The sequence below is a fragment of the Natrix helvetica genome, assembly GCF_964273705.1.
Source record: "Natrix helvetica genome assembly, chromosome: Z".
NCBI classification, from domain to species: Eukaryota; Metazoa; Chordata; class Lepidosauria; order Squamata; family Natricidae; genus Natrix; species Natrix helvetica.
In genome coordinates, this window is record NC_138554.1 from 63,699,289 (window position 1) to 63,720,869 (window position 21,581).

General features: G+C 38.7%; 1 protein-coding gene across 1 annotated transcript in view; it reads right to left on the reverse strand.

Annotated features, from left to right (window-relative positions):
• Positions 1–320: 320 nt before the first annotated feature.
• The window catches only part of SPMIP7 (sperm microtubule inner protein 7), a 51,889-nt gene continuing 30,628 nt past the window's right edge, over positions 321–21,581 (reverse strand). Inside the window, exons 8-9 of the mRNA XM_081931902.1 lie at positions 2,336–2,443; positions 321–558 (exon numbers count right to left, since the gene is read on the reverse strand). Coding sequence (XP_081788028.1) covers positions 414–558; positions 2,336–2,443 — 253 coding nt within the window. The 3' untranslated portion in view covers positions 321–413. The remainder of the gene's footprint in view (positions 559–2,335; positions 2,444–21,581) is intronic.

The following is a 21,581-nucleotide window of genomic DNA, read 5'->3' on the forward strand; positions in this document are numbered from 1 at the left end:
CTGTACGTAAAAAAAATAAGACCTCCCTAAAAATAAGCCTGAGTGTTTATTTTCAAGCCCAAAAGAAAATAAGACCAAGTCTTATTTTCAGGGAAACATGGTACTCTAGCGTAAAAAGTAATGTAGACTTCCCTGGTTATATACGTCATATGCTAAAAAATAAACAAACACTAGTTTACAAGGCAGTTTTCTTTGACTAAGATTAAATAAATAATTAATAAAATTGGGAAATCAATACATTTTAATGAATTATGGGATTTTCATAAAACTATATGTAAAAATGTATATTTTATTAAAATATGCTATGTAGTTGAGTGCATTATTATATGGAACATGACTTTTCTATGTCATAAAGGCAAACACTGAAAAAGTATTGATTTTTAAAAACAAATCCATGTTACAATTTTTATTTCCTATTGAGACAAATGTTTTTTGCAAATTTTAAGTCGTTCTTTTTCCTTCTTATTGAAAGAATTCAGTGGTTCAGTGGTTGTAACGACCTGTGACAAGGGTCCCCAATGGGGGAATTCTTTTGGCTGTTCATGTTCAGCTAAGTATCTGCAATGACAAAAAAATATTTTGCATGTGAATGTGAATTTCAAGCTCAATCATCCCCACTCATGTCAGGAGAAAGTAGGTAGAATTTATTGGGGTATCATAATAAAACTGCACATCAAAACTACTACGATTTCAGAATTCTGTTTTATATTTAAAATTATAATTGTTTAAAAGCATTATGCCCACTCCACAGGACATAACTGCACTAGTATCTCACTACTATGGTATGTATATAAATGATAATATAATATACTAATTATATTCAGTGAATATCGTCTGTTGGGAGAGATAAGAAACAAAGAGATATGTAGTATATAACACACACTGTCCACAAAATATCATATATACACAAATGTAGGATATTATATGCTAATATTCATTTGCTTAATCTAAATATATATATATATATATATATATATATATATATATATATATATATATATATATATATATATATATATATATATATATATATATATATATATATATATATATATATATATATATATATATATATATATATATATATATATATATATATATATATATATATATATATATATATATATATATATATATATATATATATATATATCCAGCAAGCCTATATTTTCTATACCATAATACTCTTACAAGAAAACAGTGTTCATACAAAAAATATTGCTTTTTGACAGAGGGAGTTTATGTCTAATTTGAGACTGATTAAGTCCAATAATACCATTGTAAAACCAAGGTTATCCCCAAATGTAACTGTTCCTTTTTTATTTTAAACAATTCAATAAATCTATGACAAAAAATGTAGTGTTTCCTGGAAAATCTTCAATTTGTAAGGCATGTTTACCATGGCGAATAAAAACATTATAAGATAGGATGTAGTTTCATTTAAAATTTGCATATAATTTCTGTGGGAACTAGAAAATCTAGATTAATATACTTAAGAAAAATAAGATAACTGGAAAAAAATGTGAATGCAATCTTTGATCTTAGCATACCTTAGCACACATACCTGTGCTTAATATATGGTAGTTTCTGTTCAAACTCCAAAATATTTAAACACTGATCAAAGGGAAATTCTGCACTGACCTATAGAAATCTATGGACAGATTAGGATTTCTGGTGCAGATTTCTTTCTTAGGTAAAGGTAAAGGTCATGTGGCTGGCATGACTAAACGCCTAAGGCACACAGAACACTGTTACCTTCCCACCAAAGTTGGTTCCTATTTTTCTACTTGCATTTTACCTGCTTTTGAACTGCTAGATTGGCAGAAGCTGGGACAAGTAACGGGAGCTCACTCCGTTATGTGGCACTAGGGATGTGAACCGCTGAACTGCCGACCTTTCTGATTAACAAGGTCAGTGTTTTAGCCACTGAAGCACCTTACTGCCTTTGTGCTTGGTGCCTTTCTTAGTGAAGGGTAAAAATAACATGGTTGTTATTGGACAAAAAAAGCTAAGGAAAAAATAACTGATGCAATTTTCTCTAACCCCAGAAGTTGTTTAGAAGAGAGATAAAGATACTGTATATACAACATTGTAGCATGCCATATATTCTTTAGTGGTCAGTATTCTGCTCCAAATTTTAAATGACATACAGGAATTCTGGAGCAAACTGCTTTTGAATATTCATTTATGACTGTTGAGATTCCCCCCCCCTTTTTTTTTAACTAAACCACAGAAATAGCATCGTAATATTTAATTGTTCTTTAATGAAATAACCATAATTAGGATTTTCTTTATAATTCATATGAGCAAATTAAGTAATGTGCCTTACACTTACCCATACATTCGTGAAATTATTGATGGCAATGTTGGTGGAAGATTAGAATTTACTGGTTGGGTGGCTGACCAATGAACCTTGCCAGTGTATCCAAGGGTGTTTGGAGAGCTAAAGGGAAAAGTTAAAGGGAGAAGAGGAATTGATTAAATGGGCCCAAGCTTGGAATAATTATTTCCTGATAGCTGTAATTAAGTCAAAAGTGCTGGCTTATGTTTGTACTTGTGAAAAGGGAAGTAGAAGAAAGTAAAACATTATAGTATGAAAATTATATTGACTTAATACAGTATAAAAATTGGAATAGATTAAAAAAATAGTTATAAAATGGCACTATCAAATATATTGTTAGTGGGGAGTCCTATTCACATTCCTAGCAAGTGAAAAAATCTGAAAAAAGGGCATTCCTACATCTATCTCAAAGCAAATGATAGAAAGTTAATTCCAGATTCATTTAAAAATTAGTCTCTTTATGGATCAGTCAAACCACAGAATATCATCTATAAGCTAAAGAGACCAATATGCCCACACTGAACAAACCTAATCATATGCTCTCAATATGAATATATTGCAGGGAATAAGCTATTCTTTTATGTAGCTGAAAGAGTCTTAATTTGGGAGGGGATTTCTAAAAAATAGGAAATGCATTCTATTTCCATATTTTCAAATTATACTGACTAGTATATATATGGCTATTCAAATATAATCGTTCTAATAGATAATGCAATTCCATCAAGTCTTGTGGATAGAGCACTGTAGCTCTGAGAACAGAAGAAGACTCATGAAACGTGAAATTCCATTATACCTTGCAATATATCCAGTAATATTGGAAAAATTAGCTTACCCTTAATAAATGTTTAAGATTGGGAACATATGAATATCATTATACATTGCAAAGAATTTTATTTGTAAACTGGTCTGATCTTTATAGCATGCAAAAGCAGAGTTAACATGGAACTTTTTGTTACAATTAAAGCTATTTTGTTAATGGCTGTTTTTCATCTGAAAAATGACAAAAAAGAGTGCAAGAAAAAAAATTCTATATTCCTAGCTGTATTTGATATAGCAGCAGCAAATGCCAGATCTTTTGAAATGATTTAAAAAGTAGGTATTATTTGTGTAATTGCAAATACATGTGTCGTAGCAATGTAGCACTTGGAAAGATCTTAGCTTCCTAAAATACTACACTTATATCTATATTCAATGCAATCCCCAAATCTCTGAAGCTCAGGATAAGTGAAGAATACCTGGATATTTTCAAAGTAAAGAATTTCAGATTGATTAATTGTTCCTGCTTAAAATGACTTATGCACAATTCACATTTCCCCATTTTCATCTGATTTAAGATGCATACTTCCTTTCTCCTCCTTTTAATCATTTAATCAACAAATGATTAAAAATGACACTCTGTTTGACTTCCTGTTACTATCCCATTCTGTCAACACACTGATACCATAAAATTGATATCTGTTTCCCTGGGAGAGGGAAAAACATTATTTACAAATACAGAATAACTGGAAGGGACTTTGGAGGTCTTCTAGTCTAACCTCTATACACCATTCTGGACAATGGCTGTCCAAACTGTTCTTAAAAACCTCCAGTGTTGGAGCATCTACAATATCTGGAAGCAAGCTGTTCTAATGACTAATTGATCTCACTATCGATCAAGTTCTCCTTAATTCTAGGATGGATCTCTCTTTGATAAGTTTCCTCCATTACTTGTCTTGCCTCAGGCTTTGAATAATAGATTGTCCCCCTTTTCTTCTTTGTGACAGCCTCTCAAATGTTGTAAGTCTGCTATCATTTCATTGCTAGTCTTTCTCTTCGTTAGACATTATTTAGATTATTAGGCTGTGTATTATCTCAGCAGCTACGAATACATTATTTGATCTTGTGCATTTTATGGCATCTAAATTTATTGTTTATTCTAGTCCAGTATTTCATGTCTGATGTGATGGTCTCTGAAAATATAAGACTTCCAAGGAGTGAGCATACTGAATAAGTCAATAGAATAGAATTATTTGTTGGCCAAGTATGATTGGACATACAAGGAATTTGTCTTTGGCGTATATACTCTCAGTGTACATAAGAAGAATAAAACACATTCATCAAGAATAAAAAGATACAATACTTAGTCAAGGTTACTAATAAGATATCAAATTGTATTAGGAAACAAATAAAAACAATAAAAATTGAAAGATACAAGCAACATGATTATAGTAATAAGTTGGAAGAGATAGATACTAGTAAGGAAGAGAAGAATAATAGTAATAGGAAATTATTTGGCAGTGTTGTGAGAATTAGTTGTTAAGCAGAGTGATGGCATTCAGGAAAAAAATTGTGCTTGTATCTAGTTGTTTTGGTGTGCAGTGCCCTATAATATTGATTTAAGGGTAGAAATTGAAACAATTTATGTCCAGAATGTGGGGGATCATAAATTGTTTCAACTTCGACCCTCAAAATGACACTATAGGGCATTGCACACCAGAACAACTAGACACAAAGACAGTTTTTCCCCCGAATGCCATCACTCTGCTTAACAAGAATTCAAGAGAATGGATATCAGAATTTCTATGCTATTTAAAAGGGTAAATAAAAGCCTTCCTACCTGTGGTGCCCTAAGGGGGAAAAAGTGAAGATGACATATAGGAATCTGGAATTACACTCAACAACTTTTGTGACAAAATAATCTGCGCTATATTTGCAGTAAATGCAAACTCATAGCAGTGTCTGAAGCAAAAAAAATCAACCACCACCAATAGGTTGAGGGGAAAGGATGATTTGTATAATCAAACAAAAGAACTTTTACAAGAGAAACAATAGAAGCATTTCTTTCATAGTGAGGAAGGTAGATGGACAAAAAAAGAAGTGGCCTACGACAGTAAGACCCAGAAAGAGACTTTGAAACTCTTAGAAGGAAGCTCTAGATTCTAAGGACTTGAATGTTATTTATATAGTAAGATTTTAAAATGTAAATGAGTTGGTAAACTATATGGACAGACAAAAATTGTTTTTGCTAGTAAGTAAAATAAGATGTACAGGAAACACACCAGTGTAGTGACAGGGAACTTAAGTACCCTGACATAAACTGGGAGAAAAAGTGCACATGTCTGGCATGCCTAGCTGACATTTTCCCCAAAGGCAGAGAAAGGAACCAGAGGGCCAGCTATACTGGACTTAATTCTTACAAATAGGAATAAAATGATTGAAGAGATGGAAGTTGTAGGAATTTTGGGAGTGACCATGCCATACTAAAATTCAACACAACACAGGTACAGGCAATTGAACAGAGTCATGGAAACATAGAAAATTGGTGGCAGAAAAAAAGGGTGAGCCATACAGTATGCCCTTTGAGTTTTTTTATTTTTAAATTTTCATCAGATGATGGACATGTTTAACTCAAGCATGTTTAAATTCACTTAATGATGATTGACCCACCACCTTTGCTGGGAGCTGGTTCCAGGCTTTCACTACTCTTTCTGCGAAGTAACATCCTCTGCCATTACTTTTGAACTTTCCTCCTGTCAGTTTGAGGTTATGCCCCTGTATTCTGGATTTTTGCTTAATATTTAAGATACTACTTTTTAGAATCTTATTCATATCTTTCTCTTCTGGCTGTTGGTGCAGTGGTTAAAGTGCACTATTACAGGCAAATTCTTGCCCAGATCCAGACTGTGGGTGCTGTGGTGGGATTCAATTTTTTTACTACCGGTTCTGTGTGTGGGGCATGGTTTGGTGGGCATGGCAGGGGAAGGTTACTGCAAAATCCTCATTTCCATCTTACTCCAGGGCAAGGCTACTGTAAAATCTCCATTCCCTCCCCATCCCACTAATCTGCTTTCCAGCTCTGTTCTCCTGTGCAGGGCAACAGAAGACCCAGCCGATCAGCTGGGACTCAGGAGGCAGCGACTAGATGCCCCCCAGAGGTGGTATTTGCTGGTTCTCCGAATTACTCAAAATTTCCGTTACTGGCTCGCCAGAACTGGTCAGAACTGGCTGAATACCACCTCTGCTGTGGGGGCAATATGCTAATAATGATTACATTGTAAGTTGCCCAGAGAGTGCTGTAAAATGCTATGGGATGATATAAACCTAAAAACTACTGCTGTTCTGTACATATTCAGTTCCTCCAATCTCTCTTGATATGTTTTGTCATTCTATCTTTAAAAACCCTGGAAAAAAACCTGCACTTCTAGGACTAGGATGATCCTTCAAACTGTTTTTGTAACCAGATCTATTTCTAAGACTGAGAAGAAGTATTTGTTCAGATTGTTTGCTATAGCAAGGCCTCCTTAATGTAAGATTTGCTTGCATTTTTTATTTTGGTGAATTGTACAATTTCCCCCCTTTTGTTGCTAGTGTACCTAAAAAAGATTTTAACCCCCCCCCCCTAATAGATTTAGCAAGTTCCTTCTTTTTGTATACTTTAGCAGCACTAATAATTTGTTTGGCTTCCTTTTGTAGATTCCTATATACCTTTCTATCAGCTACTGCATTCAAATTAGTGCTGCAACTACCAAAAAAGCCCGTGCAGTCGTAGTTTGCATGAACAGAACGATAGCATCAATATCATGAGAAGTGATAGTACTGCTCTATACTGCACTAGTGAGGCCCATTTGGAATACTGTATCCCTTTCTGGTCACTGTGATAAGATTTTTTTTCAGACCCTAAAAAATGCAAAGAAGAACAAGATGATAAGTGGATTGGAACTAAATTGTATGATGAACAGTTAAGGGAATTAGTTATGTCTACCCTAATAAAGAGAAGGATTGCAGGAGGCATGATAGCTGTCTTCCAAAACTTGAGGGGCTATCATATATATATTTGTGTTACAACCCCTGGTATGACCAAATATGGGAGGGAGCTCACTTTATTATCCCTTTATTTATTTATCAGCACAAATACAACATATCTATATCTATATCTATATCTATATCTATATCTATATCTATATATATATATAGAGAGAGATATAGATATAGATATAGATATCGATAGATATATACATACATACATACATACATACATACATACATACATACATACATACATACATACATTGTTGATGGGAAAAATAATTTTATGATTGCAGTTCACGTCATTTATTTATTAACTTTTCTACTTGTAATTATCCCACATTTGCAAACTGCAAAGTTAGAAATTATATACCTATTACATCTTTTTATGTTTGTAATGAGTTCATAATGTGAATGCAATACCCCATGATTCAGAGTCTGTTTAAAAGTGCATAGCTGAGCTTTTCTTTTCAATTTCCAAGGAGTGCAATTTGCAATATATTATGATATTTACACCTAAACACCTAAACCTACAGGATTCTTTTAGTATCCAGTTTAAAATAATATAGGTACAAATAAATAATGCTATTTAAATAATTGCATTATATTTGGTTCATTTGTTTAAAAAAGCCAACAACAACCAGAGATTATTCAGCAACTTGTCATATTTACAATTACTCTACAATAAACCTTGTACTTAATGATATACCTAGAATCATATGCACAATTTTTCTATTTTTGGAGAAATTATTATGTAGGAATGACACAAATGAAACCCTTAACTCCAGAAATCTTCTTAGCTTCATTCTTAGTACTTCAAAGTTTGGGGAATAGCATAATTTATTCTTTTAGCGAAAACTGTCCTTTTTCTGCCATTAGCTCAGTTGTAAGAAGTAATTCACTAATACCCTACAGTATAAAGTTAAAAGTCCAATAAAATCACCATTTGGGACCTTATGGAGCATCCAGTTTTTATAGTATAAAATGCATTGCGCATCAAAACATACAGTATATTGCAACATATATTGCAATATCAATGCAATATTCTTACCTAAAGAATACTTTCTAATAAAAATGTTTATAGCATATCTAACTAAAGAAACATATTGCATATACAGCCTGTCTACAATGAGCAGGTGTCATGAACTGTATGGTTTCAGCAGTTTGTATTTCCATGATTATGCCATGTGTTTCATTGTTTTTGGTCACAGATATGACACCTGCACCTCTTCGGGAAGTCAACAGTGCTAGTTTTACTCATTGAAAGCTTATCTCTCTTGACATCTAACTTAGCTAAGTTAGCAATAGCATCTAGCATTTGATCAATACAGGTTTATTGTAATTTGTTAACTAACTACCAACCACTATAAGCACGTTACCATTTTTAATATTAATTTTAAAGCATATGTTTAGTCTCTCTGTGTTTTATTGCATAATAAAAGATTTCAGGCTTGGCTTTGTTTTTTGAGACTGCTGCACTGGTAAAAGAGGAATCACACCCCATGTTTTTCTATGCATATCTGTTAAGAATAAACTGTAAATTGATACCACTTGCTTTTAGCATGGTCTGCAAAGATCCATGGTAAAGAAATCTGGAAAACAAGAATTATGACTATTGAAGTTTTTAACAGAGATATTCAAAAATTGAGTAAAATGTTTCTTATAAAAAGATATTTTTATGAAATATTTATTTATATTTTATTTTCCATCAAGAAATAGAAATCATCGATTCTGGTTCAAACATAGGAAGAGCAATAAGTAATTAGAAAGCATCATGTTACAGAATTTATTCAAACACTTACTGGTTTTGTCAACTATTACAATAGGGAATGATTCCAAAAGTCTAAAAATAATTTATTTTGGTCCCCCCCACCCCACCCCAGTATATAGGAGAAATTTAATCTTTTATAGCAAATGTATCCTGGGTGAGGAATATCAGAACCACGTCATAGTAAATTAATTAATAAACTTCAATGTTATTTGTTTTGGATTGTTGTCAAGATAATAAACACGAGCAATTGAATATAATCCAAACATGTCTTAAACGTTAAAAAAGCTGATTTTAACAAACTGAGAGAGAACCTAAGAAAAATTCCATGGATGAAAATCCTAAAGGAGAAAACAACTCAAGAAGTATGGGAAACTCTGGAAAATATTATAATAAAAATCCAGTCCAATACAATACCACTGAAAAAGAAAAACAAGAAATCCAAGAAGAAACCAGCATGGTTGCATAAAGATCTCTCTGATAAACTGAAAGACAAAAAGGATGAGTACAAAAAAATGGAAAGAGGGATACATAACTAAGGCAGAATGTCAGCATAGTCCAAAACTGTAAAGATGAAGTCAGGAAAGCAAAGACTCAGAATGAACAATGACTTGCAACAAAAGTCAAAGATAATAAAAAGTTTCTTTTAAAATATAAATAACAAGAAAAAAGTCAAGGAAACAGTCGGTTCACTAAAGAGAGAAGATGGCAAGGGAGTAATAGGTGGTAGGGAGAAAGTAGAATGGCTTAATTGATTCTTTGCATTACTTCATGCAAAAAGAGACTATAGCCCAACCTATCAAAAACCTAACTGTAAAAAACAGACTAGAAATAAAAATTAAAATTAGCAAGAAAATGGTAAGAGAACAGCTGTCTTTTTTTGATGAATATAAATCACTGGAACCCGACAGATTACATCCCAGAGTTCTGTAGGAGCTGGCAGGTCAACTCAGAACCTTTGTACCATATCTTCCAAAAATCCCTGAGCACCAAAGGATGCTCTACCAGAGGATTGCAAAAGAGCTAATGTGATTCCAATCTTTAAAAAAAAGGTGGGGGGTGTAAATAGACCCTGGAAACCACAGACCAATCAACCTAACATCAATACCTGGGAAGATACTGGAAAAAAACAAAAACAACAACAACAGATCTGCGAATACCTAGAAACAACTAAAGTTATACCCAGAAGCCATCATGGGTTTGTTAAAAACAGATCATGCCAAAACATTCTTATTTCATTCTTTTACAAAGTGTCTAGATTAGTAGACCGGCAAAAAGCTTTGGGCATAGTATACTTAGAATTCAGCAAGGTATTTAACAAAATAAACCATAACTACTTCTTGGTAAACTAGAAAAATGTGGGATAGACAGCATCACTACTAGGTAGATTTTGGCTGACAAACTGTATTGAAGGCATAGCCCTTACTGGTACTACATTTATATGGAGGGAAATAAGCAGTGGGATACCACAAGGTTCCATCCTAGGCACAGTACTCTTCAATATCTTCATAAATGATTTAGATGAGGGAATAGAAGGGGAACTCATCAAATTTACGGATTACACTAAGCTGGCAGGAATAGCCAATACCTCAAAAAACAAGATGTTGACGGACAATGGGCCCTACCCAACAACATGAAATTTAATGTGGAGATAAGCAAGGTTTTACATCTAGAAAGGAAAAACCAAAGATACAAGTACAGATTACAAGGCACCTGAGGGTAGAACAAGAAGCAATGGGTGGAAACTAATCAAGGAGAGAAACAACTTAGAACTGAGGAGAAATTTCCTGACAGTTAGAACAATTACTCAGTGGACCAGCTTGCCTCCAGAAGTTGTGAATGCCCCAACACTGGAAGTCTTTAAGAAGATGTTGGATAGCCATTTGTCTGAAATGGTATAGGGTTTCCTGCCTAGGCAGGGGGTTGGACTAGAAGACCTCCAAGGTCCCTTCCAACTCTGCTATTGTATTGTATTGTATAGATTAGGCGAAACCTGTCTCAAAAACAGTAATTGTGACAGGACCTTGGAGTCCTGGTGGGTGATCACTTAAACCAGGGGTGTCCAAACTTGGGAACTTTAAGACTTGTTGATTTCAACTGGCTGGGGAATTCTGGGAGTTGAAGTCCACAAGTCTTAAAATTCCCAAGTTTGGACACCCCTGACTTAAACTGAGCAAGCAGGGTACAACAGCAGCCAAAAAACTAATACAATCTTGGGTTGTATAAACAGAAGCATAGGATCAAAATCATGTGAAGTATTAGTAACACTTTATAAAGCCTTAATAAGGCGACACCTGGAATACTGCATCCAGTTTTAGTCACAACATTACAAAAAGATGCTGAGACTTTGGAAAAAGTGCAAAGAAGAGCAACTAAGATGATTAAAAGCCTGGAAACAAAAACATATGAAGAACGGTTGCAGGAATGTATGGCTAGTCTAGAGAAAAGGAGAACTAGATGTGAATTGATAGCAGTTTTTCAGTATTTGATGTGCTGCCACAAAGAAGCGGGGCTCAATTTATTTTCCAAAGCACCAGAAGGCAATAGATGGAAACTAATCACAGAGAATTTAGATTAAGGAGAAACTTCTGAACAGTGAGAATAATTAATGGGTAGAACAACTTGCCTTCAGAAGTTGTAGGTGCTTCATCACTGGAGGTATTTAACAAAAGACTGGACAGCCACCTGTTTGAAATGGTATAGGGTTCCCCTGCTTGTGCAGAGGGTTGGACTAGAAGACCTCCAAGGTACCTTCCAGCTCTATTCTGACTGATTAGATATAATTGACCTCCACCTTGAAACCAGGGATAATATATCAGTCCTGAAATATACTTCATTAAAACATTTTTCATATATTTTTATAGTTGATATCCAAAGCTACTGATTTACTTTGCACAATCCTTTAAGATATTTAAGATTGACTTTTGGTTGATATATAATTTGAAGAAAACATACTTCTGACGGAAACAGGCTACAGAGAATATACTGATATGAAACATAACAGCAGTGACCTTTGTAAAGAAAGAGCAATAATCAACCTGGGGGAGGGAATTAGATCAAGACCAAATTTTACTTGCTTGATTTCTTTTTCATTCATCGTAATGTTTACTTTTAAAAATGTGCAGCACATCAGCAGAACTAGACTTAAGAGACTATGTAGCAAGTATTTTGAGCCTTGTTAATTTCCAGTATTTCCTTAATCAGAATTAGAAAAATACAGTGAATTAAAAGAGTCTGAAGTGCCATCTCACTGAGTATTCTATGGCCCTCTCTCTTCCTCTTGGTGAATGTTTCACAGGAAATCCCCACCTACAGTTGCCAATTTTTCCCCTCTGTCTTTTTGAGCACCTGCAGAATGAAAACGTTTCTTAAGGGCTTAAACATCAGTGCAGCAAAGTATTGTTGGGGGAAGGGATAGTCCATGATAGCAGAAAAGAAGGCTTTAAGTCTTAACAAGAAAAACAGTAAATGATAATGAAATACAATACAATACAATACAATACAATACAATACAATAGTAGAGTTGGAAGGGACCTTGGAGGTCTTCTAGTCCAACCCCCTGCCTAGGCAGGAAACCCTATACCGTTCCAGACAAATGGCTATCCAACATCTTCTTAAAGACTTCCAGTATTGGGGCATTCACAACTTCTGGAGGCAAGCTGTTCCACTGATTAATTGTTCTAACTGTCAGGAAGTTTCTCCTCAGTTCTAAGTTGCTTCTCTCCTTGATTAGTTTCCACCCATTGCTTCTTGTTCTGTCCTCAGGTGCAGAATAGAAAGAGATCCTCAAATGAAGAACAAGAAACCAACCTAATTTTGTTAAATCCCTGTAACTTGTTTCATCTATGTGCCATTTTTGTTTTTATAGTAGTTGCCCTATAGAATGGTCATTTTCCATTTATTTAAAATATACGAAACACATATAGAAATTAACAAACATACAGTTATCAGGTTCAAAACATTCAAGAATAATGGTTACAAGACAATACTCTTGTACTTTTAATTGGTTGGTTTTTCTTGTTTTGGACCTCAACACTTTGTCTTCCACAAAGAATTCTGTACAATATATGTTAGGCATTATTACCTCACTTGCTTATTTACCCTCTTTTGCTCCAAACCTGCCAAACTGCTGATCAGCAGTACACCAATAACTTTTTCACAGGACTTTATACAGTAAGAAAATTTCCTACTACTACTATTAGCTGTGATGACTTCACAAATACACATGGCCTTATTTTTCTTGGCCCCAAGACTGTTGCATTCATACTAGGAGTAAAAAAAAACACCCCTACATCTTCTTCTCATTAACAGAAGTCAGTAAAAAATGTGCACTTTTGGGCTTAGGAACTTAAATACTTAGAAAAAAGAATGAGATAAATTGTTGGTTTGAAAAACAGAAATGAAACAAAACAAAACAAAATGTTTTTTCATCTCATTTTGAGGTTGGTATTTCAGCTGAAACCATCTCTGCCTAGAAGTAATAGGTTTGATGTATGATGTATGATACCGAGTATGTATGATGTATGATACCAAACCCAGAGTACATGAGATACACTGTGAACAAAGGGAAATAGTTATATAGGTCCAGTTATATTTTGTTATATAATGAAGCGCATAAAATGTAAGTATTCAGGTGCAACTGAATTTATGTTCAGATGCAACTAAATTATTTTATTTTAAATTGTTCCTAAAAATATGCATTCTGTAAAGTGCCCTTATTTTTCAAGCTTTTTACATTTGAGACAAGCTTTTAGAACATTTGTTTAGAAAATCTAAAACATCTGTTGTTCCTATATTGTCATAGGGCGGTTGATAAAAGGTAAAATGATATATAATAATAGTTCATAGTATTAATAAGTCATTAATTAATTAGCAAACACTTATGACTTCCATATATTAACAGCAGAAAAACAAATTGGATTTTTGAAATTAAAAATTATATAATCTATAGTAATTCAGGATAGATTATAAGTATATATGTAAACCAAGCCAATTTAGTATAATTTATTTCCCAAGCTACAGTTTGCTACCTCCATCTAGTTGGTAGAATCCAGGATTTAATAATAATAATAAATATAACGTCTGGTAACAGAACCCATGGAGTCTGAGATATATTTTAAAACACACAATCCATGCCACATCAACTTGGCTTCTTAGGAGTCATTAATAACTGAATGCCCTACAACAGCTGTACCTAACCTTTTGAGCACCAGGGACCGGTTCCATGGAGAGAGGTTTTTCCATGGGCTGGAGGGTGTTTTCACAGCTCTGTTTCTGGCATGCTGTGGAGCTATGCCAGTCCCTGAGGTTGGGGACCTCTGTTCTACCAAAAAGTATCAAAGTTTGATAATATGAGCAACAGTCATTACTATCACAGCTTAATCAGAGGTCTCAAAGATAGAGACCAAAGAATCCAGCTTCTCTGTATTTCTCCATTGTGTCCATTTCCATGCCACAGAAGGTGTAGTGCTGCTTGCATAGAAGCTGGCACTGCAAACGAAAAGGAAAGCTTGTGCCTTGCAAGTCTGCATTGGTGGGGAAAAAGGTGAAACTACCCAAGATCAGGTAATGGTATGGAAAAGATGCCTGATACCTCTTTTGCTTTTTACTCAGGATGCTAACTTGTGCATCTCTTGTTTTTCCTGATCCAATTAATTTGTCTGCCTGTTGATGACATGAAAAATGGAAGGCTGGATAGACAGAAAAGTCAGTGAGAAACAAAAAAATAAATAATTGTTTTTAAAGTTATAAAGTTATTCTATTGGTCTAGGATGGTCACATTTTCCCAATTGAAACTATGGTTAAGTCTATCTATATGTTGTGAAATAGAACGTTGGTCTTTACCTGTTAACAATTTATCAATCTATTCGAGGTTAGACCTGCTCCGCCTGCGGGAGGCCCCTCTCTCGCAGGCATGGCCCTTGGCTCTCTCAAGGGCCAGCCTTGATGACGGGTTTGTGAACCCCGAGAGGTGGAAGAAGAGGAAGCTGAGGGGCTTTTTATCCAAATGTTTTATATTGTTTTTAGGGGGTTCTGGGAAGGGGGGGGAATAACCAGGCCGGGAGGGAAGCCAGTGCCAGACGAACAGGTGAGTCCAGGAGGGAAGTGAGCGGGGCGGGGGGGGGGAGAGGGAACAAGTGATTCCAGTAGAGGGTTGTTTTATTACAACGGTCGCGGGGAGGGGGGGATGCGAGGACAAGAGAAGATCACAAGGTCGGTTGGGAGACCGTGGCTGCTGGCTACGCCCGGTCGTTTGTACCAACCCCCGCAACCTAGGTGGTCGGGAACTACAGAGACAGGGCCTGCGGCTGATGCTTTGCAATGCAAGGTCCGTGACCAACAAGGCCCCCCTCATTAATGAGTTGATCTCTGAGGGGGAGCTGGACCTTGCAGGAATAACGGAGACCTGGTTGGGTCACGAGGGTGGTTTACCCCTCGTGGAAATGTGCCCACCGGGTTTCCATGCATTCCATCAGCCTCGGGCCCTGGGTAAGGGTGGAGGGGTGGCGGTAGTTATTCGGGACTGTCTAGAGCCGAGGGAGTTCACTGTTCCTCAGATACCCGGGTGTGAGTCACTAGGTGTGAAATGGGGCCCAGGGAGGCAGTGGGGTCTGCTGATTGTATACTTGGCTCCTCGCTATACGTCAGCAGGCCTGCCCGAGCTCCTCGAGCTGATCTCGGAGACGGCGGTGGAGATCCCCAAACTTTTGGTTATGGGGGATTTCAACCTGCCGTCGGCGGGAGCAGCATCCGAGGTGGCTCGGGAGTTCATGGCTTCCATGACAGCCATGGGCCTGACCCAACTAATTCAGGGCCCCACACACGAAGGTGGCCACACACTGGACCTTGTTTTCGTATCTGAGCAGTGGACAAGTGATCTGGGAATAGGGGATTTAGATATTATTCCCCTGTCATGGTCAGATCACTCATGTCTCCGACTGGACTTCCCTGGCGCTACCCCCCACCGCGAGGAGGCGGAGCCAGTTTGTCCAAGCTGGTACCGCCCCAAGCACCTGATGGAACCGGACAGGTTCCAGACGGAGCTTGGGCCACTACCTGTAGCCCTGACCCGCGCTCGGTCGGAGGACCTAGTGGCCGTCTGGAATAGGGCGACGGCTGGGGCCTTGGACCGGGTTGCGCCTTTGCGACCTCTCCTACGGCAGCGACCCACCCGGGCTCCTTGGTATACCGAGGAGTTGAGGGTGATGAAGCGCCACAGGAGACGTCTAGAGAGCAGGTGGAGGTCCTCACGCTCCGAGTCTGACCGAGCCCAGGTAAGAGCCTATTTACGGACCTACCTTGTGGCATTGAGAGCGGCCAAACGCAGACATTGTGCCGCTCTCATTGCGTCTGCGGATAACCGCCCTGCCGCCCTGTTTAGGGTGACCCGCTCCCTCTTGTCGCAAGAGATGCGGGGGGCACCCTTACAGGGAAGAGCAGAGGAGTTTGGGGAATATCTGCAGAACAAAGTCGCTCAGATCCGAAGCGGATGGGCCCCCTCCAGTGGACTGGACGGGCCGTCAACAGCGAGTCTTGTGAGACCACTCTGGGAGGAGTTTGACTCTGTTGCCCCCGAGGACTTAGACAGGTTGCGTGGACGGCTGCGACCCACCACATGTTCAATGGCCCCATGTCCCTCCTGGCTGGTACTGGCAGCCTGGGAGGTGACACGAGGCTGGCTTCTGGGCCTGGTGAACGCCTCATTGGGTGAGGGATCCTTACCAACTGCCTTGAAAGAGGCGGTGGTGAGGCCCTTACTCAAGAGGCCTTCACTTGACCCAATGGAGCTAGCTAATTATTGTCCAGTCTCTAACCTTCCCTTCCTGGCGAAGGTTGTTGAGAATGTGGTGGCGCAGCAATTTCCATGTCACCTTGATGAATCCGACTATCTAGACCCACGCCAGTCCGGCTTCCGACCCAGGCACAGCACAGAGACAGCCTTGGTCGCGTTGGTTGATGATCTCTGGAGGGCCAGAGATAGAGGTTGTTCCTCTATCCTGGTCCTATTAGACCTCTCAGCGGCTTTTGATACCATCGACCATGGTATCCTATTGCGCCGGCTGGAGGGGATGGGAGTCGGAGGCACCGTTTTACGGTGGCTCGGCTCTTACCTCTCCGACCGGATGCAATATGTGTTGACAGGGGGGCAGAGATCGACCCTGAGGCCACTCTCTTGTGGGGTGCCGCAGGGGTCGGTCCTCTCGCCCCTTCTGTTCAACGCATATGTGAAGCCGCTGGGCGAGATCATCCGTGGCTTTGGGGTTGAATATCATCTGTACGCTGATGATACTCAGCTGTACATCTCAACCCCAAACCACCCCAACGAGGCTGTCGAAGTGATGTCCCGGTGTTTGGAAGCCGTCGGGGTCTGGATGGGGGACAACAGACTCAAACTCAACCCTTCCAAGACTGAGTGGCTGTGGTTACCGGCACCTCGGTTCAGTCAGCTGATTCCATCGCTGGCCATAGGGGACGAGCAATTGCCCCCTGTGGAACGGGCGCGCAATTTGGGCGTCCTCCTAGATGCCCAGCTGTCAATGGATGACCATGTGGCAGCCGTGGCAAGGGGGGCGTTCCACCAGGTTCGCCTGGTGCGCCAATTGCGCCCCCTACTGGACCGGGATGCCCTACGCACAGTCACTCATGTGCTGGTGACGTCTCGCCTAGACTACTGTAATGCTCTCTACATGGGGCTTCCCTTGGGACGCGCCCAGAGACTGCAGCTAGTCCAGAACGCGGCCGCGCGGGTAGTCATGGGGAGTACTAGATACTCCCACGTAACACCACTCCTGCGCGAGCTGCACTGGCTGCCTGTGGTTTTTCGGGTGCGTTTCAAGGTTCTGATCACCATCTTTAAAGCGCTCCATGGCACAGGACCTAGTTACTTGCGGGATTGCATCCTCCCACATACATCCCTGCGGCCAATTCGCTCTCACAGGGAGGGGCTTCTCCAGGTGCCGTCCACTAGGCAATGCCAGCGGGCGGCGCCAAGGAGCAGGGCCTTCTCTGTGATGGGCCCAACCCTCTGGAATGACCTCCCCCCCGATATCAGAACCACCACGGACCTCCGCTCCTTCCGACAAAAATTGAAGACTCACCTGTTCCGATTAGCTGGCCTGGCATAATTATAATTCTTATAACTGTTACCTCCTGGAAATATACTTTAACTGGTTTTTTAAGGGTATCGTTTTAAATTTAATTGATTTTAGGGGTTTTAAAGCCATATTTATATTCTCGCTGTATAGTTCTTTTAATCTTTTTTAACCTCCTCCATATTTATATTTATATTTATACCTATTCACTTATGTATTTGCTGTGTGGACTGTACACCGCCCCGAGTCCCTTTTGGGAGAGGGGGCGGTCTAGAAGTGCGAAGAAATAATAATAATAATAATACCTGAATGTTTCTTTTCTGCAGGGAGGCAGGAGGGGCTACAACAGGGTTTAGTCACAACCTGATTGGTCCAGAGAGTGAGGGATCTTTCTTTAAGTATCCTCCTATCCCTTTCAGCTCCCAGTTTTACAGGGTCGAATGGAAAAGCTGAGAGCATTATGTAAAGAAAACCACAGCATACAAACAGACAGACTTCCGACCACCCCAAACCCCACCATCAATGCCATGGGTGGGATGTAGCCTACAGGAAAATAAATAGTTTTCATCATGTCTTCTGACTGCAATTAAACATTTGCAAGAAAACAAACAAGCTCAGTGAGCACCAAGAACCCCTCGTTTTTGTATTTTGTATTTATATTGTTTGTTATAGTGAGCCTATTGTTAAATTTCTCTGACGGCACTCGTTCACAAAAAAATGAACATCTTCAAGTGCCATTCAGAGAAAAGTATTACAATATTATTAGTAAGTGCTCAGTTAAGGGTTCATTATTTTTGCAGAGCACCAAAGATTTATGTTCAGAGGACATCTAGTGGCAACTAATATATAGGCATGTTAACATAAAGATGCTTTGTTTAGGAAAAATACAGGTAGTCCTCCATTTACAATCACTCATTTAATGACCATTTGAAGTTACACAGCCCTGACAAAAGTGACTTATGACTGTTTTTTACATTTACGGCCATTGCAACAACCTCATAGTCACGTGATTAAAATTTAGAAGGTTGGCAAATGGCTCATATTTATGACAGTTGCAGTATCCCGCAATCACGTGATCGTTTTTTGCAACCTTCTGACAAGCGAAGACAACGAGGAAGCCAGATTCACTTAACAACCATGTTACTGATTTAACAACTGCAGTTATTCATTTAATAACTGACAAGAAAAAAAGTGTACAATGGGGCAAAACTCACTTAACAAATATCTCAACAATAGAAATTTTAGGCTTAATTGTGATCATAAGTTGAGGACCATCTGTATACAGATTCCACAAATAATCACATATATTTTTCTCTTAGATTTAATATACAGTGTTTTTTATTTCTTTAGAAATATTATTTTTAAAATGTTCAACAGCTAATTTCAATGTAAAGAAAATAGGTAGTTGTTTATCGTTCCATTTTATAAAGCAGGAAGCAAGACTGGGCTGATAATGGTTGATATCAAGGACATAAAAAGGGACAGTGGTTTTGTCTGCACAATCCTGGCCACCATCTTGATTTTTTTTTTTAAATTCTCCCCTACAAGTGATTTTGTCTTGGTACAATAGACTGAATTGATAAATTATAAAAATTCCACCAGAAGGCAAAGAATATTTAACTTCAATAACTTTCAGTTCAGAAGAAATGTACCCAATACATTTAAAACAAAAACAAAAACTAGATATAACAGTCATTTTACCCTACATTTCTGATATCTGCAAATTTTATAAAACATTCTATGACATAAAATCATAGACGTTTTATGACATAATACAAAATATAATAAAATGTTTCCTGCGATCAACTCATTTTTTGAATGTGCTATATACAGTAGCTGAACATGGGCTATAGGAGTCTTTGATTAATGCCAACAGTTGCTTATGGACAATTTGAAGTTAAACAGACTTCCCCAGAATTCAAAGTTCCAATGACTGTCCACCCTGTTGGGGAATTGGTGTGATTTCCCCACAGCCCATCATTCCCCCGAATCTGTCATTTGTTGTGTCTCTTCAAGCAGGGTCTATTTCTGTGGAAATAGGTCCCCGTGGTTCATCTGAGGCTGCTCCAAGTCACATGAAACCTGTTTTTCCTTGAAGCGGCTTTGGAAAATGCACTTTTGCAGCCTTAAAAACTGCATGAAAGTATCATTGATGTTAAAGCCCTTAAGAAACATTTTCATTCTGCAGGTGCTCAAAAAGTTTTTGAAATTGAATTTGGAAAATGAACATGTAAAACATTGTATGATTCAGTGGACAAGGAACTTTGGATACCATGTGATGTTTCAACAATGGGAAAATATGTGGATGAAGGGTTTAAAATTCATATTAAACTACAATCTAAAAGTAATTTTTTATAAGATCATATACCATTGGTGTTAAGTCCTCGAGGCTACGACGCCATTGACTATCATTGCCAGCCCCTGATTGGTTGAGATGCGAACAGCCACTGGCGGGAGAATGCAGCCATTCTATTGGTTCAGCGTCTCACAGCTCTAATATAAAAAGGACTGTCAGCTGTCAAATGTTGCTGTTTGCCGGGTCGAGATTTGTCTTACATTTTGCTGTGTTATACTGTTAATAAAGGTTGTGTTAGCTTCAATCTGCCTTGCCTCAGTTCCTGTCTGCCTCGTTCTCCCTACAGAACTCTGGTGATGAAGGTGGGATCAGAACTGAGGTAAAAGAAAAGCAAAGTCACTAATAAGAGCTGTCTCAAGTCACAGGCAACGAGAAATTGCTCCAAGGCTAATTCCTCAAGTTCCATCCTTTTCAGGATGGCTACCCTACCTGCATTCACGGCATTCAGCCCGGCCACTGAAACATGGGATGCCTACCTCGAGCGGTTCGAGTGCTTCCTGGAGGCAAACAACTTCACCAGTTTGTCATGGCCGTAAAAGATGATATTTTCTCAGCGCATGTGGCCACAAGATGTTTGGAACAGCTAGGGCTTTAGCAGACCCTCAATCTATCCATTCGATGCCTTGGGAGACTCTTTTGGAGAAACTTAAAAATCATTACTCTCCAACTCCCTCGCGCATAGCCAGACGTTATGTGTTTAGGCAGAGGACCCAGAGAGAAGAGGAATCTGTGAGCGATTACATGGCTTCCCTCAGAACAGTGCCCCTGCACTGTGACTTTCCTGTGCTGGATGATGCCTTGTTAGAACAGCTGGTCTGTGGTATCAAAGACCTCAGACTTCAGCGACGCTTGCTGGCACGAAAAGAGCTGAGCCTTCAGGCAGCCATGGATAAAGCCACGGCATATGAAATGTCGGACAAATGCACTGCAGAAATTCAGAGATTTCTGCCACCGGCCACCCATGCCAGCAGGGGCCATGCTGTCCACCAAGAAGAAGATGAAGAAGAAGACTTCTCGGATGAGGAAGAAGAGATTAGCTGCCTCAAACTGGCCACCAGGAAAAAATGGACTCAGGCTGATTTTTTACCTCAGGCGGGTTGCCTGAGTTGTGGTGGGAAGTCTGCAGGTGCAAAGCCGCAATATGCCATCGGTATGACAGGAAAGAACATTTAGCCAAGGTTTGCAGAGCGGCCATGCCAATCACTGACCCACCTCTGGAGCGCGCCTTGTATAGACAAT